General features: G+C 40.4%; 1 protein-coding gene across 2 annotated transcripts in view; it reads left to right on the top strand.

Moving 5' to 3' along the window:
- The window catches only part of SMS (spermine synthase), a 51,848-nt gene that overhangs the window by 1,082 nt on the left and 26,029 nt on the right, over positions 1–24,737 (top strand). Inside the window, exon 2 of one of the 2 annotated variants that reach the window (XM_065071408.1) lies at positions 17,617–17,737. In XM_065071408.1, the coding sequence (XP_064927480.1) occupies positions 17,617–17,737 (121 nt within the window). Of the gene's footprint in view, positions 1–17,616; positions 17,738–17,957; positions 18,035–24,737 lie in introns of those variants that run through there. The other variant, XM_065071411.1, reaches the window with a different exon arrangement.

Raw genomic sequence — 24,737 nt, 5'->3', positions numbered from 1 at the left:
TGGGAGTCGGGGGGAGATGCAGTAGGCGCTAAAGCCGGGTAGTGATGTCGGCGAAGGTCAAGCTGGGCCCCTACTCCAAGCCACTCTGGCCTGCTGTGTCCTCCCCCGTTCTTTTTATTTCCCTTTTTGGAGGGAGGGAGATGTGAAGGAAGCTCCCTGCATCTGCATATAAAATCTGTCAATAGCTTGATTTGAGAGGGAGGTTCCTGACCCCAAGGGTTTTGTTGTGTCCTGTGCCCCTCTTGGCATTGCTGCGTTTGCGTTTTGGAGAGCCAGGAGCAGAGAGGGGGAAGTGGAGCTGGTCCCAACAGCATGCATTAGGATGTTCAGCTGTGTTTCATGGTGAAAGTCTTCCAGTTTCTGTTTTGCAGTGAGGTTTTTGTAGTGTAGCTTAGCCAGTTTAGTGCTGACCTAATGGCGAATGAGATGGTCCTGTTAGTTTCCTTGCACTCGACTGATCTAGCATGAGCAGAATCAGGAAGCTAACTGGATTTTTGTGGATATCATCCAGCCCCCACAATGACCTCCTTGCCTGTTTAGTTCCCTGAACTGTCATGGCCGGGGTTACATCATTAACTGGTTTCTGCAGTCAAAAATGCCAGGGAAATCGGTAGAACTAGATGTATTGAAAATAAGTCACAGTTAATTAGCTGCTCTAAGATATAAAAGCTACTCTATTAATTAAATAGTGCAGTGTAATTATCTTAAGTATTGTATTGCATTTAGGTAGGTTTCCTATTCCATTTCCCTTTACTTTTGAAAACAACGTTTGCATCTTTCTTCAGTCAAGTTGGATGTGCCTAAATGGGGGTTAGGGGGTGGACCAAGTGTGGAAGTGTTGCTGTGTAGATCAAAGAAGGGAAGAAGCCTTTTTTCCTTATGTTTGTTTTAGCACAGTAGACCTCTTTGAGATGTGAAGAATTTCTTCCGCCTATGATGGCTCTGAAGATGGCTTGTACTTTCCATGTGGAGTTTTTCCTCTCATCTAGTGCTTATGACCCAAAGCATTAAGAGTTCTCTATAGAGGAAAAATTGGTGGATGTATGCTTGTAGTTTATGTTAAAAGGAGTTAGTTTAATGCTGACTCATGGATCATCAACTTGAGTCTCTTAATGCAAGTTGCATGCACAATAAAACTTTAGAATGGTTGGGAATGCTGTGAAATAGCATTTAGCAAAATGAGATGTGTGTTTTGGGACCTTCTGAGGATAACATCACTGTATCTCAGCTGAAGCTGTTTTGTCTTTGTTAGTATTCTGGAGAATGCAGACTCTAACTTCTTGATAAATGCATGCTCCTTATTTCTCAAAACACTATGTCCTTAGTTTTTGACAAATATGTATTTTTGTTAGATATTAATATAGCTGTTAAATATGCCAGCTTGTAGGAAAGCAAGTTTTTTCAACAGTTTGTTCCGTTGCAATGCATCTTACAATAACTGTGTGTTATGTGTTTATTTCTTTAAAAATCTGCTTATATATGAACATTGTTACATATGTTTGAAATAGGTTTAATATGGTTCTCAGTGTTCACATTTAACCACAGTAGCTATCCCATGTTTTCCTAATCCTGAATGAAAGAAAGGCTTCACTGTTATTGTCTAGCATCAAGATTGAATATGACTGTAAAGAATGGGATGGCGCTTCCTAGATGGCTAACATTCTTCTGGAATCTGTTTGTTTCTTTGTGTGTTCTGTTGTGTTTAGCTTGTCTTCATCCTGACTCTTTTGAGGTTCTTGGAGTAAAGGAGGGAGGCTGTCTTTGGATGTCAGTGAAAGGATCTGAAAGACACAACTCCATGTTAGGAAGGTGGGATTTCATCACATGTTAATACTTGCGCAGCTATTAACTAGTAACTGCTTGTGCTACAGAATGGTGTAAATTCTGGTGGGTGACTGCCACTGGCTGGCTGACTGGGTATATGCCACAAGCCTTCAGTAACAGACCTGTTTTCTTCAGGCAATTCAGTTCTTTTGGGATATTTGACTGGTAAATGTCATGTACATTCTTCAGGAGTAAAATATGCACTCAGCAAGGATCTTGAGAATGATGAAGAAATTCCTACTATTTCAGTTGTGTTTACCATAATCACATTTGAATTGCATGCAGTTAAACCAATGTTTTCATGCTTTGTTTTGAATGCAAGTCATGTTCTTCATAGGGCAGGACCACAGTTTCATGTGCTTGTTCTTGACTGTGGTGATCTAAACTTTTGGATGGGAGAAAGAGTTGGCAAGGCTTTATTTCTGCATCCCTTTTGAGCCTTGTATTTGAGTTTCCTTACTTTAAAGACTAAATTTAAAAAATGCCTTTCTAAGGGAACAGTCTCCCAGAAACAGGGGTGTTTAAGAGAAACTAAATGATGAGGAGAGGTGTTGTATTGGCTCTTCCTTTCCACTGTCTCTGAAACCTCCACCTGAATTTCTACCTGGGAAAACTGCTTGTGTGTTGAGCTGCATCTTGCTGTAGTAAAGACAATTTGGAATTGGTGCTGCTTGGGTTTAATAAGCAGATAATCAGTGGTTCTAGCTGTTGTTGATTTATAGTTAATCTCCTGAGAAGTATGGAACTATCAAAGAAAACAGGGAGAGGTCACTGGCGTTGAAAACTCTGTATCTCCTGCAGAGTTTTCCACAAGTAAGTCAGAATATTGTGTAAGAAGGAGAAAGGCTTAAAATAAAGATTTGGCAGTTTCTAAGATTATAAGTGAAATACTCATAAATAAAACCTTTGAGCACTTGGCTGTATATAGAGTTATTTTTAAGTTAATATTCTCTGTAATGGGTAATTTTGTTGCCTAATGTACTGGAGATGCTTGGACTTGGTTTTTCTAAGGAGGCAGATTCTGTTTCTATGACTGGAGCTGTCTGCAGTTAGCAGTAAAAACGCATTAAATATGTTTGAACTTATTGTGGGGGAAACAGCCTCTCTGAGCCCTGTAGCTCAGTTTCACTGTTTCTGTCAAGTATTGGGTTGTCTGAAGTGTTGAAACATACAATTACAGTGATAACATGCAGATGATATGCTTATCTCTCTTTCTTTACAGTATTGATTTATGGTATGTTATAAAAATTTGCTGACTCCTTGACTATGATCTGTATGTGAACACCATATAAAGATTAAACAAGGCTCAAGTAAATGCCTCTGGAGCCTGCAACTCGATCAAACCTGACTAAAGGTGTATTTGCAGCTAAATGTCAGCTGCAATTCAGGAATGGGCCTGTGTTGTTTGTGCTCCCTTAGCAGCCTCCCTTAGCAGCCAGCAGTATGGGCTCAGCCTGTGTTCTTGGCTGGGCTGTTTTGAGCTGAGCCCTGCGGGTCTCCATAGTCTAGTTCTGACAGGCCTGGACCAAGAACTGGCCTGCTGTGTGTCATAGCACAAATAGGGCTTGTCAGGAGGCATTAATACAGGAATTAATAGCTTTCTGTTTTTAGTAGTAAAGACTGCTGTGAACTCATTCCCTGCTTTTGTTGGTTTTCCTGTTTTGAAGATGCTTTATGAATGAAACTCTGAAAATATAATTACCTGAATCTCCAGCATGATGTCAAGTACTCAATGGCTGCTTGCTCAGACATGAAGGAACTGTTTTCTGTAAAGGTGAAGGTTAAGACCATGGGACAGGAAACAACCTGGTTTCCTGCAGGAAATAAAAACTGCTTTTGACATGCCATAGAATCATAAAATGGTTTTCATTAGAAGGGACCTTCAGAGATCATCTAGCTCCAACCCCCCTGCCATGGGCGGGGACACCTTCCTCTAGACCAGGTGGCTAAAAGCCCCATCTAACCTGGCCTTGAACATTCCAGGGATGGGGCATCTGCAGCTTCTCTGGGCAGCCAGTTCCAGTGAGTCACCACCCTCATAGTGAATAATTTTTTTCCTTTTATCTAATTTAAATCTACCCTCTTTCAGTTTAAAGCCATTACCCCTGCCTATCACTACCTGTCCTTGTAAAAAGTCTCTCTCCAGCTTTCTTGTAGGCCCCTTTAGGTACCGGAAGGCTGCTATAAGGTCTCCCCAGAGCCTTATGTTCTCCAGGCTGAACAGCCCCAACTCTCTCAGCCTGTCTTCACATGAGAGGTGTTCCAGCCCTCTGATCATCTTTGTGGCCTCCTCTGGACTTGTTCCAACAGGTCCATGACAACCTTGTGTTGGGAGCCCCAGAGCTGTATGTAGTGCTCCAAGTGGGTTCTCATGAGAGTGGAGCAGAGGGGAGAATTACCTCCCTTGATCTGCTGGTCACACTTCTTTGATGCAGCCTAGGATATGATGGTTGGCTTTCTGGGATGCAAGTGCTCATTGCTGGGTAATGTTGAGCTTGTCATCAGTAGAGATTCCCAGGCCTTTCTCCTTAGGGCTGTTTTCAATCCATTATCTGCACAGCCTGTATTTGTGCTTGGGATTGTTCTGACCCATATGCAGGGCCTTGCACTTGGTCTTGTTGAATTTCAGGAGGTTTGCATGGGCACATCTGTAAAGCCTGTTGGAGTCCCTCTGGATGGCATCACCTCCATCCAACATGTTGACTGCACCACACAGCTTGGTGTCATCTACAAACTTGCTGAGGGTGCTCTCAATCCCACTGTCACATCTTGCTGAGAAAGATGTTAAATAGTGCCAGTGCCAATACTGACCCCTCAGGAACACCACTCATCACTGATCTTCACTTGGACATTGAGCAACTCTCTGAATGTGACTATCCAACCAATTCCTTATCCAGTGGGTGGTCCATCCATTGAATCAGTGTCTCTCCAATTTAGAGATAAGGATGTTGTGCAGGGCTGTGTCAAATGCTTTGTACAACTCCAGGTAGATGACATCACTTGCTCTTCCCTTATCTACCAGTGCTGTAACCCAATTGTAATAGGCTACCAAATTTGTCAGGCATGATTTGCCCTTAGTGAAGCCACTTTGGCTGTCACCAGTCACTTCCCTATATTTTTGTGTGCCTTGGTGTAGTTTCCAGGAGGATCTGCTCCATGATATTGCTGGGCACGGAGTTGAGACTGACTGGCCAGTAGTTCATTTGGTAGTCTTTTTTTCATCTTTTAAAAGTGGGAGTTATGTTTCCCCTTGTCCAGTCAGTGGGAACTTTACTGGACTGCTACAGCTTCTCAAATACAATGAACAGTGGGTCAGCAACTTAATCTTCCAGTTCCCTCAGGACCTGTGGGTACATCTCATCTGGTCCCATGGACTTGTGCATACTCAGGTTCCTCAGATGGTTTTGAACATGGTCTTCTCCTACACGGGCAGTTCTTTGTTCTCCCAGTCCCTGCCTTTGTGTTCTGCAACTTCACCATTGTGGCTGGAGCACTCGCTGTTGAAGATTGAGGCAAAAAAGTCATAGAGTATCTCTGCGTTCTCCATATTCTGGGTAACCAGGTGTACCATTTCCTTCTGGAGTGGGCCCATGTTTTCCCTAGTATTTCTCACCAGTGTGCCTGTAGAAGCTTTTCTTGTTGCCCTTGATGTGTCTTGACAGATCTAATTCCATCAGGGCTTTAGCTTTCTGAACCTCATCCCTGGCTGCTCTGTATCTCTCTCAGGCTGCTTGTCCTTGCTTCTACCCTCTGTCGGCTTCCTTTTTGTTTGAGTTTGTCCAGGAGCTCCTTGTTCATCCATTCAAGTCTCCTGGCATTTCTGCCTGACTTCCTCTTTGTTGGGATTCATCACTGCTCAGCTTGGAGGAGGTGAACTGTGAAAAATAACTGGCTTTCTTGGGCCCCTCCTCCCTCCAGGGCTTTATCCCATGGTACTCTACCAAGCAGATCCCTGAAGAGGCCAAAGTCTTCTCTCCTGAAGTCCAGGGCAGTGAGCTTGCTGAGTACTGTCCTTACTATCCTAAGGGTTTTAAACTCCACCATTTCATGGTCCCTGCAGCCAAGACTGCCCTTGAGCTTCACATTCCCCACCAGCCTTCTCTTTGTTGGTGAGAACAAGGTCCAGCATAGCACCTTGTCTTGTTGGCTGCTCTGTTGCTTGAAAAAGGAAGTTATCAATGCATTCCAAGAACCTCCTGAATTGCTTTTGCTCTGTTGTAGTGTTCTTCCAGCAGATACTGGAGTGGTTGAAGTTCTCCATGAGGACCAGGGCTCTTGAATGTGAGGCTGGTCCTGTCTGTAGAGGGCTTCATCTGCTTGGTCTTCCTGGTCAGGTGGCCTGTAGCAAAACCTCACTATAATGTCATCTGTCCCTGCCCTCCCTTTAATTCTACCCACAAGGTTTCAGTCAGGTCCTGATCCATTCCCATGCATTCCAGCTGGTTGTTGACCTAGTTACACTTTCTGCATTGTCTCCTCCTGCCTGTCCTTCCTAAAGAGCCTGTATCTTCAACTCTGCATGCAATTACTATGAAAGGTACAATAACCTAGCAGTTCTTTGCTGCTTTCATTCTCTTTCTGCCTTGTTTTTGAAGGGGCAGTACCTAAGTAGTTGCTTCTTCAGAGTTGTTTTAGATGTTGGGATTTGGCATGCTTGGTATCTTAATTTTTGTCTTGTGGAATGTCCTTGAAGGACTTACTGTATATAACTGAGAAACATTCCTCTAATAGCTAGCTGAAAATAGTCCCTCAGTGTTCCCGGCAGCGATGAGTGGCTTCTAAAAGGTTTTCCAAAAGCTTACCCTCAATATTTCCCTGTAGTGAGGTTTTTTTGCGTTGTGTTATGATGCAGGAGTCATCAGGAGTGATCCTTCAGATATTGATGAATCCAGGAACCCTGTATTTGTGCAATAAACAAACTAGGAAAAGTTTGCTTATGGTGCTTGATTTCTTAAGCAACTGTGCAGTCATATCAGATGTTTAACAAATACTTATGCAAATAAAATAGAGGTAGATTCTGGAAGGTGATCCTTTTGTGTTCATTCTTTCCTGTTCAAGTAGTTTCAGATTCAGGCATGCTGCAAGTATTTTAGCCTTGACTTTGCTGGCTCTGTTGTAGTCAGGCACTGTTACCCAGAAAAAAAGAAAAACCTTTCACTGTGTTTTATTAATGATATTCCTAATAATGGGTCTCTCCTGTAGGCCAGTGTTTGTGTTTGATTGCTTATTTCTTTGCACTGGTACAGATTTTCTGAGAACTTTTGTGTGTGGTGCATTCTCAATTGGTCAGTAGGATTTATTCTTCCTGAGTGCTCTTAAAATGCAAAATCCCTTCAGTAGGGCTCTGGTCTTCTCCCAGAAGCCAAGCATGTATTAATGGGGAAGTCAGTCTGTGGGCTGGCAGGGAAAAAATGTGGCCTTGGGTTTTTAGTTGTTAACATGAAGTACATATTAACAATCTAAAGTTAGTCTTGAAGCGTGAATGAGCTCTAAATCACTGGTCAATGTTGGGTTTTCTTTTTGGTTCTTTTAATATGTATGTTGCAACAATGAGTCTTCATTTGCTAGTATAACTTAATATGTGCGGTGTGCTTTATTCAAGAAAGAAAATGATCTTAAGTAGCACTTACATTGGCTTTGGGATGACTACATTAAAGCATGAGAACATAGTTTTATTTTGATGCTTCACTTTGCAGTTTGGCTCACATCAAGGGTTGCTATCCTGGTAAGAAGAGGAAGGTAAAACAGAAAAGTGTTTTATGTAACTGGTACAGTCTGTGGTGTTTCTTGCCCTTTACTTTCTGCCCCTTTACTATGGTCTTATCTAAGCTGTACCCTCTACCTAGGTTGCATGCCTCTGCTGTATTCCAAAAGCACTGAACGGCGTGTTTATTAACACCAAAGTACGAAACAGATGTAGAGTGGCTAATGCTGCCAGGAATGTGGTATTCACTTGGAAAAATAATGACAAAAATGTATCTGTATATTTAAATTACTTTTACACTAATGGTGCTCAGCTTCTGCTGCAGGTTTGATGTGCAGCAGAAGTCATATCAAAGTAAGAAAAACTCCTTGATAGGGGATTCTTGTCTCCAAGAAAGCATTTGATCTTTGATCTTTCCAACAAAAACCATTTTGTGATTCTATGATGAGGAATAGAACTGCCCAACCTTGTTACTGTACTTCCTCAGTTAAATGATGCTTGAAAGTTTGTGTGAGACTAAGATAGAGTGGGAATGCCATGATACAGTCTAGTAAACCTTAATTCTGCTTTCACTGATTTAATTAAGCTCCATGTTGTGGTGTTTTGTGATTGAATGTGTTGAAATAACCAATTCTTAAAACTGCATTATCTGTCCTTGTAGAAGTTCACTATTTAACCTTTACACAGAATCACAGTAGATTTGGGATTGGAAGGGACCTCAAAAGATCATCTAGTCCAATCCCCCTGCCAGAGCAGGAACACTTAGATGAGGCTACACAAGAATGTGTCCAGGCAGTTTTTGAATTTTCAAAAGAAGTTTTTGTTTTTAAGACTAGGTGGAAATGGAATATTGGTTTTTAAATGCTGCCAGTGGAAGTGTTCTGCCACATCACTTCTACGTGAACGTGGAGCCAAACCTGTTCTCGTGTTGAATTTCAAATTATAAGACGCCTTACAAAATTGACCTTAGATAAGATCATGAGTGTTGTATGTAACACTGTTTAAGATGAGTCTTACTCTGTGTATGTGCTTACTGGTGGTACTTTGAGATGTGGTGGTACCACTATTCTGCAGTTTGATAGCAGATGTTTTTAATAGTGTAATCCAGCAACTACAGTTCTCCATCTTCTTGAAGAACACTTAGAGCTTAAACCTCCCTGATGTTGTAATGTGTTTTTATTGAGGCTGAAATTACAGGAAACTTCAAGAACTTAAGAGTCACAAAAAACATGTGGTATTCAATACACAAGATCACTTCTGGTTTTATGTGTACACTAAATTAAATTTTTGGTTGTCCTAATACAAGAAATTGAGTAGAGGAAGGCTGGAGGAATAACTTCTTTAATGTATTTTTTTCATTATGGAAGTGGATGGAGCTGATAGATCTATGGTTGCTGAAAAAAAATAAGGTTTTATGTAGAGTTTTCTCTTAAAGATGATTAAGGAATCTTACCCTGTTTTTGTGAAATAACTGAAAAATAAAAATCTGTTTTTATCAGCAGTAGAAAAAGGTGATTCCATGTTGCTGATTTCTAAGTAACGTAAAATAAACAGGTTGCATTTCTGGGAATGATGGGTTGGTTTGTTTATATACACATGCACTTTGCACTGCTTGCAGAAGTCTGAGGAGCAGCTGGGGGAACTGGGGCTGTTTAACCTGGAGAAAAGGAGGCTGAGAGGAGACTTCGTTGTGCTCTGCAACTACCTGAAAGGAGGCTGTAGCATGGAGGGGGTTGGTCTCTTCTCCTAAGTAACAAGTGAAAGGACAAGAAGAAATGGCCTCAAATTGTGCCGGGGAGGTTCAGATTGCATATTAGGAAATGTTTTTTCACAGAAGGGATTGTCAGGTGTTGGAACAGGCTGCTCAGGGAGGTGGTGGAGTTACTATCCCTGGAGGTGTTTGAAAGGTGTTTAGAGGAGGTTCTTAGGGACATAGTTCAGTGCTAGAGTTAGGTTCTGGTTGGACTTGGTTATCTGAGGGTCTCTACCAACAGAAATGATTCTATGATTCTATAAGCACAGATTCCTGTTCACTGTCAACACAGTTGCTTTTGGCTGAATTCTTGCCTAGTATTTTAAGTAATAACTTACTGTTTGTGTACGTTGAATTTGAATTTTTATTGTGGTGTAAGAAGGGCTAGGGAAAAATGGCTGTATCATTTTTGTTATCTTTATGTTGATGTTGAAACTTTTTACAAAGATTTAATCTACTTATTGTTCCATAAAAATGACACATGACTGTATGAACATCTTGGAAAATGTTTGTGTGCTAGTGCCATCTTAAATCCCCTATATATTTTGTTTTTGTAGTCACTCTTATTACTGAAGTTTTAGTCATGTTTTTGAAACTACAAGAAAGTTCAGATTTTCAATGATGGCCTTAGGAAAGTTCAAATAGCTTTGTTTTTCCTCCCTTGCGTTTCTTTGGCTGAAGTTGTGCTTCCACAGACCTCATTCTAGTGAGTGGAAGAGGGAAGTCAATTTTGGGAGATTCCTGCATGTGGGGATTATGAGAGAAGGTAGGTGTGGACTGTGAAAGGTGTGTGGTACTTTTTACCAAGGACCAGGTTCCTTATTCCTTGCATATGTGTGGTCCTAAAATGATTCTCTCCGTGTATCTGGGACTGAAAGAAAATCAGTATTTTTCCTATCTTCAAAAGAGCAAGAGGGGTGAACCAGGGAACTCCAGGCCAGTCAATTTTATCTTGATACCTGGGAATGTGATGGAGTAAATAGTCTTGGAAACTATTTCCAAAGCTGTTGAGGACTAAGGAGTGTTTAAGTGTAGCTGATATGAATTTACAAAGGGGAAAGCATGCCTGACCCACCTGTATTCAGTGGTCAAAAGACTGGCTTGATGGTGAAGGGGAAGAGTAGAGGTTACCGTTTATCTAGACTTTAGCAGGGCTTTCCACACTGTTTCCAGTAACATCTTCATGGACAAAGTGGTGAAGTACAGGGTAAAAGGCTCACAGTGAGGTGGATTGAAAACTGGACAGGCCCAAAAGATTATGATCTCCACCTGAAGACCAGTCAGTGAAAGTGTAATCAAGGAAGGATAGATAGTGGGGACAGTACACTTTAATATCTTTGTTAATGACCTGGACTTTGGAGTAGAGTACATCCTCAGCAAGCTTGTGGATGACACAAAACCAGGAGAAGTGATTAATGTACTGTAGGCACTCCTGGCCTACAGGGACCCAGTGAAGTTTGACCAAAGGGAATGCCAAACCTTGCATCTGGGAAGAATGACCCCATGCACAAGTACAGGCTTGCTTTCAGCTTAGTGTTCCTCCCCCTCAACTCAGTCCTGATTAGGCATATCTGGAGTGCTGGGTCCAGTGCTGGGCTCCCCAGTACAAGAGAGAGTTGGTCCTATTGGAGTGGGTCCAAGAAGGGGCCATGAGCATGATTAACAAACTGGAGTGTCTGTCATACAGGTGGGCTGGATAAGCTAGGACTGTTCAGCCTGGAGTAAAGAAGGCCTAGGTTCTTACCCATTTTGACTCGTAGAATGATTTAGATTGGAAAAGACCCTTAAAATCAAGTCCTACTGTTAACCTAACACTACCAAGTCCACCACTAAACCATGCCTCTGAATGCCATGTCACTTTATATGTATGTGTATGTATGTATATATGTGTGTGTATATATATATATATATATATATATATATATATATATAACTTAATGGGAGGAATAGAAAAGGAGAAGCTGGACTTTCCTTAGTGTTCTCCTGTGTGACAGGACAAGAAGCAGTGAGCACAAGTTGAAACACATGGAACTTAAAATCATAGAATCATTTTGATTGGAAAAGGCCTTTAAAAATCATCTAATTCAACTGTTAACCTAACAGTGCCAATTCCTCCTCTAAACTGTTCCTAAGAAACTCTTCTACTTTATTGGAACCTAAGAAAATGCTTTTCATTGTGAGGGTGGCTGACCACTGGCACAGGTTGCCCATGGAGGCGGTAGAGTCTCAATCTGTAGAAACAGTAAAAACATGACTGCTTGTGACCCTAAGCAACCTGCTGTGATTGAGCCTGCCATGAGCAGGGGATTGGATGAAACAATCTCCAGAGGTCCCTTCCAGCCTCTGTTGTTCTGTGGAAGCTACCTGACCTAACTGTGCCAGAGTGATGTAAACAGAATTGACTTTACATAGAAAAATCAGACCTCAGGTGGTATGGTCATGTCGTTGGCTTAAGCACTTTTTCACCCTTCCCTCTCCTTTTTATGTCAGCACAATCTCTTCACATGTTGTGAGTTGGCTTTAGATGCTACCCACACCAACTTCCCCTTGTTGAGTGTGGTGTGTAAAGGAAGATGCAGGAATAAGAGAGGCTGGGAGTGCTCTGTTTGGTGGCAGAGCTGTTTTAGCTTGTCATCTGTCAACACAGAAAAACATATGGAGTTCAGTCCCTAGTTGGTTGGATGCTTTGGGGAGAAAAATGGCTGGTAGCTGTGAAATGTGTGTTGGGAGGGAAAAGGTGGTTTGCATTTAACTTGTGCAGAACATTGGAAGAAAGGAGAAGTGATTAGTGCAAGAGGAATGTAGAATATTTAGCTGGGTACAAGGGAAAAACCTATTATGCTCTCAGAAATGCTGCAAATGTTTGGTGGAGAAACTTATCTTATGTGGCTGTGTTTTGTGTATATTCCTCTTGACAATCTGAACTGATATAAAGGTGGTAGAAGTGCAGGGGGAAGAATGAGGGTGGAATTATCTTACTAGTAGCTGGATATCTTTAATACTTGGAGAGCTCATTCTGATTCATGGGTGTTTTACCTGTGTCTTTCATAAGGATGCTTGGATGTACTGGGTGGTTTATGTTGACTATGGTGATTACATGGGTGTGCTGGGAAGTTCATGCACTTGCTGTTGTGGCACAGTATAGCTTGATTTGCCTGTATTCAGTATTTGCTTCTGTGTGGGAGACAAGTTCTGTGGCAACTGAGAAAAATCAGCCTCCTACTCTTAACCTTCTGTAATACAGAACAATGAAATGGAGTAAGTTCACAGAGAAACCTAATGATCTGTGTTCTTGTGGCTGATTACAAAGGAATTTTCAGGGGCGGGAGGGGATTGTGACAGAAGACTTCCAAACTTCATACCTGAGAGGTGTCTGTTGCCAGTTTTATTTCATTTGTATCTGTTAACACGTCAGCCAAAAGCTACCTCCTTTGTCCTGGGGAATAATCAAAGCAGGGTCTTTGGGGTGTGCTTGGAGCAGGTCCTTTTACTCTTGTGAGGCATGGGTTTATTTTTGTAGCTGTTGTTGAAGGAAAAGGACCAGTTCAGGCAACTGTTCTGAACTCAGTTGAGCCTGGTGTTATTTCTGTGGAAGCTTCTGTGGATAGTGTGTTACAAATACTACTGTGCTCTGCATGCTTGTTTTTCCATGCAGGGACATGCTTTTAACCAGGACAAAAGGAATACAATGCTAAAGTTTTCAAGTGTTAAGGAAAAGGTTGCCATGCAGGATTTGATGACTAAGTGATAACAAATTATCTGCAAATTATTATGTACTGCTCTGTACTCTTTATGAGTGAGGAAGGTAGTAGGATGAGGCTATAGGCTTTCCATAAACTGTGGTGACTTCTGTATCTTCGAATTATTTCTCTGTTTTAGTATCTAAAGGAAATCTAGGACATATAAAATACAGGCACTGGAGCCTAAAGTTTCCCTTCATCTCTGGACTTTAAATTTATGAACATTTTGCTCACGAAGCATTTCTGTAACACTCCTAATTTTGGATTTTTTTTGTGATTAACACTAAGATACAATATTGGCATTGGCAAAATGCCTCAAAGTAGTGTATGAATGAGAGGAAGTCCTGTAAGCCTGGTTACTGTATTTCCATCAGTGGTGGTGGAAGGAGGGAGGCACTGTGAGTGGACTTGGGTGCCAGAGCAGTCAGGTTGCAGGCCTGGTCTCCTCCCACCCTCTTGAACTGCTCTGGGACCTCACCTGGCTAGAAATGAATCTCTCTTCTCAGGTGTGTTCCCTTCATCCCTTATTCCTGGCATCTTCCCCACCTTGTCTCTGCACACTTCCTTTTCCTGTGAGGTTTTTGAATAATTGGAGCTGACAGGTAGAATGCCCACCTATGAGAATTTCAGACTTGTACAAAACAATGACTTCATATATTAAAATGATTAATTTACACAGCTCTGAACTGAAACAATATGCCAGTCATTCAGGTTGCTGTTTTCTATTAGTATATTCTGCATTTTGGCTACTAATGTACATTAACTCTTCAATGTATTCTTAATGAAGTAGTTTGGGTTTTTCCACATTTCTCTGAAAGTGTAGCTACCAAGAGAAAAATTGATTGGGTGCAGAAGCTTGCATAAGTGCTTTGTGTCCTGTTGCTTTCTTTGGTTATGTTACATTCTTGCTTGCTAGAGGAAATGATTCAAAATCAGGGTGACAAAAAATTGAATTCAGAAATGCAGTGAGTATTTTCAAATGAATGCTATTCTGTTCCCTTAGCTTCCTAAGATTTTGTCAATCCTCTGGTATGAAGAGGTCTTAAACCAGAATTCTTTTAGAGATAGTCTGGCTCAGTAGCTGATTACTGAGCTCAGTGTTAGAGTATCTGGGTGAAACTACCTAGTGTTCTGCATTGGGCCAGACTGGATGCTTTACAGTAACTGTACTCCAAGTTGTGCTCGTGTTCAAAGGTCACTGTCAAATAATGGCTTCTTTGTGGCTAAATTTTCAGAGGAGCATCTGCAACTGCTGCAAATAATCTCTTCAAGTGTTCTGGGATTCCAAAACTGTCTGTTTTAACTGAGCATTAACTCCCTTGAGAAATATGTGTCTCTCAAATCTAATACACAGTATTTTTGTTCTCTAGAGTTACAACTCTGAGTATTTTCATTCCTTCTGGCAAGTAGTTATCAAATGTTAACAGCAGTATTTCATACTTGGCAACTGGAGCTTGTTTCTGTTGCTCCTGAGTGTGGAAAAAAAAAAAACACCCAAAAACAAAACAAAAAAACCCAACCTAACAAACCAAGAAAGAACAAACAAAAAACCAAAAACAAAACAAAAAAAACCTCACCCACAACCAAACCCAACTACTTGAATTAATATTTTGATGTAGGCGTTCCTACTGTTTTAATCATGGATGTCCTTTTCACTTATCAGTGCTTGATACAGCATATCTGAGGTTGGAGTGAGGTGGTGTTAAGTGGATTTGAGTGAGACATCCTAAGATTGCTGAAATTTTCTGATGCCTTCAAGCAACCACTGATGCCTCAAACATTTTAAAAAGGAGTCTCCAACTTTGGAGAATTAATTAGCCCTTCAAGGTAAATCATGTGTGGTATAACCAAAAGAAGACCTGATGAAAGGGCATATTGTTGTTTTAATTTTCTTAATTTAATTGCATAATAGAACGACTTCAGTCAAGCTTGTGCCTGGCTGCTTAGCAAAGAAGTGCTGCTGAATGATGAGCAGCTTGTGAGGGATTAGCATGTTTGTGGAGCAGAAAAATATCTGATTTGTTCTGCAGTCTCTGTGGAGATGCACCTAGCAGGAATCCTTTAAGTTGTTGAAAGCAGATAGGCTAAATGTGGTATGAACACTTCAGTTATTCCAGAGTTTGTACTCAATCTTACTGCCTCAGTACCATGTGAAGTGGCAGAAGTGAAGTGGTCTGGGGTTTAGCTGCACACTAGTTCAGTTTGGGTTTCATGCTAATTTGCTGGCCTAGAATGCATTATTAAACTGAGTTATTCTTTAATGTTGTGGTGGTGATGTAAGGAATAAGGAAGGAAATGAATGAGCATGGGTTTCCTAAAAAGATGAGACAGAAGGTAAAAGAGTGGGGCAAGGAAGCAAATGCAAGGAAAAAGAGAGGATCACGTGTCTGAAATGACAAGAATTCTTTGTGAATGTGCTGACTTTGGAACAACTGCCCTGTCCTCCCCAAAAGGAGGAAGTCATACATGCCGGAAGCTGCAGATTTAAAGTGGCCAGTGCAAAGTTCTTTTCCCAGTGCAAAGCTGTAGAAACTGGAACCAGTTTAAGAACTGTCTCTAATTATGGGTCCATTTCTTTTATTCTTTTGATGTCCCAAAAAATGTTGGCTTGATTGTTGGTCCATATACTACTACTGTAACTGGTTACTTGGCGGATAACTGTACTGTGAGTCTTAATTATTGCCTATGCTGTGGTGGTACCTGACTGCTGGCTGGCAAGTATAAAAACTTACTGGTACAAATGATACAGATTTTGACAGGAGAGAGGGAAGGAAAAAAGCTTCATAGTGGTAGTGGACTGAGTGGGCTGTTTTCATCAGTAAGGGTAAAAATCAACAGTGCTACCACTTAAGGAGACAGCAGTTAAATCATTCACTGTTGTTGAACAGAACTTGTTTTTTGTTGGTTCCATTGCCCTAAAATTTGCTACATGGAAAGTTAATGAGACATGGAAGGTGAAAAGTAAATATTTATCTTGGGACATTGCATTCAAGATCATATAGTATGGGGAGTAAGGAGCAGGGCCTTTTCATTATTAAATACCTTTAGCAAGATATTGGGGAGTTGGCTTGCTCTTGACTTTGTGTTAAGGGAAATTAAAGTAAATGCTTTAATCTGTTATTTCAGTCTGTCTGGTTAAAACATAAAGGGATGATTGAATCCAGGCTTTACAGATGGGCAAACATATTTCAAGTAAGCAGGTTTTCAGCTTAGTGTAACAAGCTGAATTTGATTTAATAGGTATACATTTTTTTAATTCATTTATTGAAGCTTGTATAAATAGGTAACATCCTGGAAAATATTGCTTATTACATCTGCAGGCTACACTTACTGGTTTGCAAGGTATATGTGTTCAGGGGCAGGGAGCAAAACAAAATAATTACCTTGGGAATAACCCTTTAATAAAGTTGGAGCAGGGGGGACAATGTGTCAGTGCTGAAGCATTTGGTTGTAAACTGTGGCTCCATAATGTGACTGTGCCAGGTGATTTCTCTGATAGACTCTAAATCCTGGTTACATTATTTCCATATTGCATGACTGAAACAGCTTAGTTTTGTGTCTCTGAAGCAAAAGTGATGATATTTGTCTCACCAGTACAGCCTGTAGATCAATATTTTGTAGGTCTCTTCACTGACACTGGTATGATGGTCTTCAGTTTTGTTCCTGTTCTGGTAGATGAAGCTTTACTAGCATCCTCTACTAATTTGCCTTGTCAATTGCAAAATCAATTGACAAAACTTACTACTTGTTTTTGGGACACTTGCTTGAATGGACATATAAAATAGCTGTAATGAAGATTGCTGTTGTTGTGTTTTGTTTTTAAAATAAAAACACACACACCCCCAACCCAAAACAAACACACACCAAACAAAAAGCTCACTGATGTGTACAGAAAACTTGAGGCTTCTGAAATCAACACATTCTAACTGAAGAAATACCTTTATGGACATATCTTCAGCTTGCTTTTGAAAAATAATTACCAGAGTAATTTACCTCCAAGTGAATTTTTGTGTGCATTTATGAGTGAGAGGACTTTTCTTTAGCATCATTTCAGCTGGGGGCTTGCTCTGTCCTGGATGTTAGAAAAAGGATGTTTCTGTAGGGCAGAGTAGATAGGGTACTTTCCCTAGTTTTCTCTAGTTTTCAATGCCTTTGAAAAAGTGTTGAACCATAAGACAGAGAAACTACTAAGTTTCTTGTCAGTGCTGTGGTTTTTCTAGGATTGCTATTTGTGTGTTAAGTTTTTTCCTTTTTTAAAAAGTAACTACATGAGTAAGGACTTGCTTGGATTGTGATAGATGACTAATAGTAATCATGATACTAGTACTGTTACATCCATTGTAGATAAACACTTTTAAATCAGTCTTTAGCCCAGAACAAAAGAAAATTGTTTGGGTTCCCATGCACTGAGTAACATTTTTGGGGTTGTGGGGGGTCAGGGGAACAAGGTACATGAAAGCCATTGTTCAGATGGAGCTCAATGGAGAAGTATTCCAGGCTGCCAGCAAAAACTGTTCAGCCTTTAAAAGACAAAAAAACCCCACGAACTGATTTTATTGGAAAATCCTAACTGATTTTTTTTCTCTCTATCTTAGTTGATTGCAATGCCGTTCTTAAAGCTCTACAGCCCATTTTTCAGGAGCAGGGAATGACAGAAACAGTTCATAACTGGGAAGACCATGGCTATTTAGCAACGTACATCAAAAAAAATGGCAGGTGAGTGGATTTTCTGTTGTTTCTTAGAGATTATGACCCTTCTGTCTTACTGTACAAATATTTTTCTCACTTTTTTGGGCCTCCTTCTGGGGTGCAGGCAGGCAAAATTATTCTCTTAACAGCCTTCTGTATGAGGTGTCTAAAACAAAACAGAATAATGTTGATAACCTTGTCAGTGTCATGTTGCGGTTTGCATATCTGAACTGTTGAATTGATCAATCTGGGCTGTATTGATATGGTGACACTGAATGGTGTCTTGGTCTTAGGGTCAGTCCTTCCAGATGCAGAACTGCTCAAGTGAGTTAAGTGTATTTCTAATTCTTCTAATAGTTGAATATGTCTAAATATGTTCAAGTATAACCTTAGCATGTGAATGATGAAAACTGTCTTGCATGTACTTTTAAACACTGCAAATTCTCAAGCAGCTACTGAAGTAACTAATAGCATGACAAAGGTGGTTGGTATCATTAGTGGGACATAAGCAAAATCTGCTGGGATAAACTAGTAAGCAAAACCGCATTCACTTAATTTCCTGAAGCTGCTTTACAATGTCAGCATGAGTTAATTATTGTATACATTATCTGGCCTACTTATTAGTAACTGCCATAATTTTATTGCACTTCATTTTTGTCCAATTATTCAGTTGTTTGTTCTTGACATCTGTTGTGGCAGTTGCTGCTTTTGTTCTTTTTGAAATCTCTACTTACTTTGGTGTTCTTCAGGATTGGAGTTAAGCTAAATAAACTTTAATTTGTTGGCTCTCTTTTCCTCCTGGGTGTCCTGTTAAGCAGCTCATTTGGCCACATTCCCAACATATGAGAATTGCTGAAGGATTTTTAAATTCTCTCTGTAATGAGAGAACCACTATTGCTTGAAGGAAAATTGGATCCTAGGCAACTGTGGTGCTTGCTGGAATTTTGTGTATCTGTTTACTCTATGTGAACATTTGTGTGCTCAGCTCTATATCTATTTTATTTATAAAAGTAGTGTAGACCAACAATGCTGGTAAACTCTGGGCCTGACTTAGGTAACAAGTAATCTGCCATGAGTCTAGTCCTATGTTTGTTTTTCCCAGTCATGCTTCATAAAGTTCTCAGAATATTTCAGTCAGCATTTCAAATGTGACACTGGCTTCTTCTGACCAAAAATATTTGTTTTTTATAGTTTGTGTGCCTAGAAAAAACTGTTATTTGTCTCTTGTTTCTGTAGTCTGTCTTATTTTTGTCTTTAGTTACTCATGCTTTTATAGTCTTCCTGAATAATTTGATCAGGATTCCAGGTCTGGATAACCTTTTGTTTATCAGGTCAGTGCAGAGATAGCCAAGTTGGTAATTTACTACTCTGGTGCTATCCTTCCTCTTTCTTGGGTTCAGCTTGTATTTGGTTCCCCTGTCAAGGATACACAAACTCTGAAAAATTAGAAGGTAAAATATTTGAAGGTAAAAAGGACTTAAGGATTTAACTGATTTTCTTTGATTACATGGCATCATTTTGCTTTCCTGCATTTCCTTCAGTCTGGAAATGGCACAAGATATAAATTCTCAGCCTGGCTTTCCCTTTTACAGCCTCATCTGATCACTCCTTTTAAGAAGCCTCTTCTAAAGGAGCAGTTCCCAGAGTTAAATTACCTGTCTTTTGATGTGTTTCAGGAACTTTCTAGAAATTGTTGAATAACTTTTCCAGGAGATAACTGGTATCTAGAAGCATCTCTGAGTAAGGTCCTTATATGACTCAAAATTTTTAATGAAAAAATTTTTAATGAATCTAACCTGATTTGTTACTGTCAGCTGAAAATACCTGTTGCTGCAAATTCCACTGTCTTTCTCAAGTGCTAGAGTATATTACTAATGAATTAAGTGAGAAAAGAGGATGTAGAAGTTGACATGCCAGTGTAGGAGGGGTGGGGAGGAGTTAATGGCAAAAAACAACCTGTGCACTGGTGTACAGTGCATTTGTGGTAACACAAGAAAGTTGGTCTAGTTGCCAGTTTCCATGGTACAGCAGAACCCCTGTGGGGAAAATAGGATGCTGTTTCCTGAAAGCTATGTGTAAAAGATGAGCTTCAGCAATTGTTGAATATTCATACAGATTTCTAAATTGTCTCTTGCTCTGTGTTTTACTGTGATCTTGTGCTGTCCAGCAGCTTGACACTGAATCATCCAGTTTTTTGCTGTGCTGCTAAATACAACTTAAGCTTTGGCACCAGAGGATAGTTCAGTTTTCTTACTGCTATGGGAAAATGTGCCTAGTGGCCTTTCTTCAGGGTAAGAAGGGAGACTTATGTTTGGTCTTGATTTCCAATACCTATGGTAAGTAAAAGAGCTGGGGAGCAAGGGCGATGGTGTGGGACGCCTACACAGCTGTGGACTGCTGGCTTGCTTCCTGGATTTCTTCTTCAGGGTTGCACTAGCAGTTTGTCAGCTGACACAGTCTTGGGTTGGTTTGTTGCAGAGTTCTCTCCCAAAAGGCAGTATTGGTGAGGCTGCACAGTTTGAGCTGCCTCTGCTGTCACACAGTTGTATCAAGTAATCAAGCAGCTCTTGCTTTGCTCATGGGTAGTAACCCTCTTGCCATGCTCTAGGGAATGCAATATGTCAGCTTGGTGATGTGAAGTACTTCCCTGGTGACTGCAGAAGGTTCCCTCATGTCACTTCAGATGTTTTGATATGGTGGTTGGTGTGTTGAGGGGGAAACTGTCACAGCCCTGGGGCCACAGGGAGACCCGGGGCAGGGTGTTGTGAACATGGATGTGGCCTGCCTGTTGTCAGGGAAGTTCAGCTCCTTAAGCCCTCCAGGGTGAGTGCAACCAGTTCAGTCAACTATTGCTTCTCATCTGTTTAATATCATCATGCACTAGATTTTTCTTAGACTAGCACTGCTTATCTTTTCAACTCACGGTGAGAAATAAAACAGAGAAAACTGAGTTTCGGGAAAAAGATGCCCTGAATACTGTGGTGTCGAAGTGAGACATGAATGGGCTTTCTGCTACTGCAGAACTGTTTTTTGCCTTTCCTGATTTGCATAAGCTAATTGACTTGCTCTATCACTCTTCATTTAACATGTTGGTTTTTAACAGTCAGGTTTGAAAATTTTCGCTTCTTCCTGTAAATATGCAGGTGTTACAATTTTGCCCTTTTTCCCCCTTGTGTGCTGTGCTTCACTGTCTACGTCATTAATCCAACTGTAAATGGGCTCTCCAACAGAAATGTTAACTGTTAAAAAGTTGTAGTTGAGCTTTGTTTAATATCAAATTACCTTTGTCAGCTAAATATTAAATTGTGTATAAGCAGTGTCAGTTCAACATTACATTTGCTGATGGAGACTCTTAACCCTTATTGTATAAGTTCTTGGAGTTGTAATATAAGTCAGGTCTAGAAATTCTTGAGCTGCTAAGAGAAGCTATGCAGGAGAGCATCCTAAATATAATTAAGAATTGCAACTTGTGCTACAGCCTCAAAACTGAAGAATGAAGAGTAAGAATACATGCATGGAAGAGTTGACTATTCAAGAGGAGATTGTTCACTTTGCAAGTGGGTTTGTTTTCTGGTGTAGTGTTAAATGTAAATTAAGAAAGCAATTAATATACCAAAAGAAAGCAATAACTATTCTATCTGAACTCCATTCATACTGGATTTATCTTCCCTGGAAATTATTCACTTCAGCTAGAAAGCTTACTGTCTGTAGTGGTGTCAATGAAAGCACTTCTCTGTATTTTGCCAGGCCAGTTAAACACCAAATTGGGGAACAGCAGCAGGTGCAGGAGAACTTTCTGTGAGTTCTGCAGTTTTGTTTTCTGGGGTGTTCAGATTACTTAAGGAAACCACACTTTTTATAAAGGCAGCCTTGAACTTCTGTTAAGGTCAGTTGTTATAGCTTTAGTTAACTGAAACAAATAAGGGTTTGAACACATAAACCAGTAGAATGGACAGGTTAAAAAAACCCCCTGCAAAACAGGAATATTTCATGAATGGTAAGGATGAACTGGTGAACATACAGAGGGTTTGATACCAATTCAGTAGGCCTTATTTCAATGCCAGCAATTTCATGTCTGTGTTTTATTTTAGAGACCTAAAGTGTCTTAAGGGTTTTATGCTAGCTTAAAAAAAAGTATCTGACACAAGTAGGAAGAAATTAGCCAAGGCGTGCAGACTTTGTCTTCCTTCCGTGCAAAACAGTATACTTTTGGAAAAGTAGCTAGTAGTAAAAAGCCGGGGAAAAAAAAGATGGCAGGTAGATGCATCATGAGCAGTTTCCTGTAAGGATGGCTGAGTGTTACTGGGCACAGACATTATCCAGGATGAGAGATGGCTGAGTTGGTGCAGTTTGTGTGTAGGGGTTTTCTGACTGTGCACACAAACTTATTTTTAACCAGTCAAAGGTGACTGAGCCATTGCAAGACAAAGATGTGCAACTGATGTAACAAGCTGGCTACTAATCCCAGGAAATAATGTTTGAGATAGTAAGTAATATGTTGCTAAACAGTGTCTACAACCCAAAGTCTGCAGAGATAACCCCTGTAGCCTGTTGGGTGCTTAGTGTTTCAGACCTACAGATTGCTGAATTGTGGGTGCTGCTGTTGACAAAATTGTCACTACCAGTGAGCAGCCCCGTTTGGGGGCTGTGGTGGTTAGACAAATTGGAGCTGATTTGTGGGATTAAGCCTGGCTTTCCTGTTGGTATTACCAAAGCAGCAGATCCCCCCTTCTCTTTTGTCTGAATTTAAGCAAGCAAAAGCCCATGTGGCAACCCTACCTGCTCCATATGCTTTGTGCTTTACTCTGACAAAAGACCTAATTGAGGAAGTTCAGCCAAAAACATTTACTAATTGGGGTTGACACCAGGCTGTAGAGCTGGGCAGGAAGTGGCTCACTTGAGCCACTCAGGTCCCTGTCTATCCTGGTAGGGACAGACACTCTTCCCTGGGCTTTGCCAGCCCCTTTGCCCAAATGCTGTTGGGGAAACAGTAGCACATGCAGGAGGGGAGCTCTGTCTCCTGAGGTTTGGGGCCCCAGCGGTTTTGTTTCCCTGAGCCGTGCTTTTTTTTAGATCAGTTCCGGAATGCTTTGGGGATCACATTGAGCAGTATGCTTTTACTGAAGTGTCACTCTAGCTTAGACTGGACAGTTCAAGTTAGGAATGTGAGGTCTATCTCATTTGATGTAGAAGGTACTTTGTACAGAGCTAGAGGGCCTGGTATATCTCAATAGATTAAAAAATGTGCTATTAAATAAATCTAAGGTAAGGAGAAAATAGTTAAAGCTAATATTTGAAAACTGAGTATCTTCTCAACTAATACTGTATTTTAATAGCATCATTGCTTGTGAACAAATACTGATCTGTTACATACTGTGTACAGCTACAAGGAGTTTTCTTGTCCTTTGTGCATCTGTGTTCCCTATTCTGTCATCTTCTGTCTGGAGGTTCTTTAAAAACCCCCAAAACTGAAACTTAGAGTCACTGTTTCTACGGTAAAAGACTGTCTTTTAGGAAAGCTTTAACCTTCTGTATACACACATCAGTTTTTAGCTTCCATGTCTGAACTATTGTTTAGAGAATTGTAATCCTACTGGCATTCAATTCCACTGTTCACAACAGTGCAAGATTTACCCAGCTGAAGCTGGTTTGTGTGTCACTCAGAATGACCACAAGTGTATGTTAACACCATGAAATGAGGGATAAGTGTTTTTACTTATTTCTTTTCTGTGTTAGTCTTTTGCTAACCACTCCATATGCTAGTCAGTATATTTTAAAGGAGCAGGACGAACGTTCTTCAGCTCTTGGTTTCAGGCAAAAATATTGCAGTTTATTCACGGCGTTACCCAGAGTGCAAAAATGGTCTGAAAAACCAGAAGCAGTTGCTAGGAACCAGCAGCTCTGTCAAACTGTGGTAGCTTTCCTTGGTTTAATTTTTTTTTTGTAAAAAGAGAACAGGAATAATGGCATAGTGGAAAAACAAGTGCCTTAGTACTTTGGAATTAAGATGAAGAGCATTTTTAAGAGTATGCTTTATTGAAACAATGTCATGACAATTTAAAGATTTTGAACCATAAGCAGGTTTTTATTGCCTTCCCCATGAGTAATTTGACAGGTGATGCTGTTATTGTTAAACTGTTTTTTTCAAACACTTGAACTATTCTATAGCAGCTGGAAATTAGTTTGTCAGCAGATAAAAACTTCAGGTGAAGAGGTGTTTGTAGGTACTTGTCTCTATCCAGTTTTATTACCTGGGCATGGCAGGGGGGAATCCTTTCTCAAATATGTAGGACTGCAATATTTCTTCCTCCTCAGTACAACTAACTACGGTAGGATTCACATTTTGTCTTAGAATGTGTTGATCTCTTGGCTTCTGGTTCTTAAGTAAAGAGGATGCTCATCCAAAACAGTCTTGGTTTCAAACAGTTATGTTTTGATTTGTGCAAGTGGAATTTATTTCTTAACATCTGATGTTCCCTCTTGTTCAGGTGGTAACAACTCAGGACAACATGCAGCACTCAATAGAATTTTCTGTAGTTGTGACTCATATGCATGAAAACACAAAAAGCTTAAGTGCTACCCTAGGAATTGTGGCAGGTATAGCAGTAAGAAGTTGGGGCCGGGGAGGGGGCTCTGCTATATTTTCTTAAGTAGAAAATAGAAATTGTATTATCATGGCTCTTAAAAACCTTCCCCTAAATATAAGAGCTGGTGTTGCTGAGAACCTGCCTTTGTGTATTCTGCCAAGCAGGCAAGTGTGAAGTAACAAAAGCCAGCACAGCCTTTGCTATCTGCTGATAGAAGCTAGTAAGTCTTTTGTGGGTTTGGCCTTGGCCTGCTGCAGTTGCCTCAATGCTACTACTCTGATCACTTTTATGAATGTACATTTGTACTGTTTGCTGTGTTTTTAAATCTTTACAGACATTTTAGCTTACTTCAGGTATTTATTTCTGGACAAATGACTTTTAACCAAGATACAACCAATCTGGATGTGTGTCAGCCTCTTGGAGAATTTCAAATTTCAGTC

The sequence above is a fragment of the Columba livia genome, chromosome 1, assembly GCF_036013475.1.
Source record: "Columba livia isolate bColLiv1 breed racing homer chromosome 1, bColLiv1.pat.W.v2, whole genome shotgun sequence".
NCBI lineage: Eukaryota > Metazoa > Chordata > Aves > Columbiformes > Columbidae > Columba > Columba livia.
This window is presented reverse-complemented; position numbering and strand designations above follow the sequence as displayed.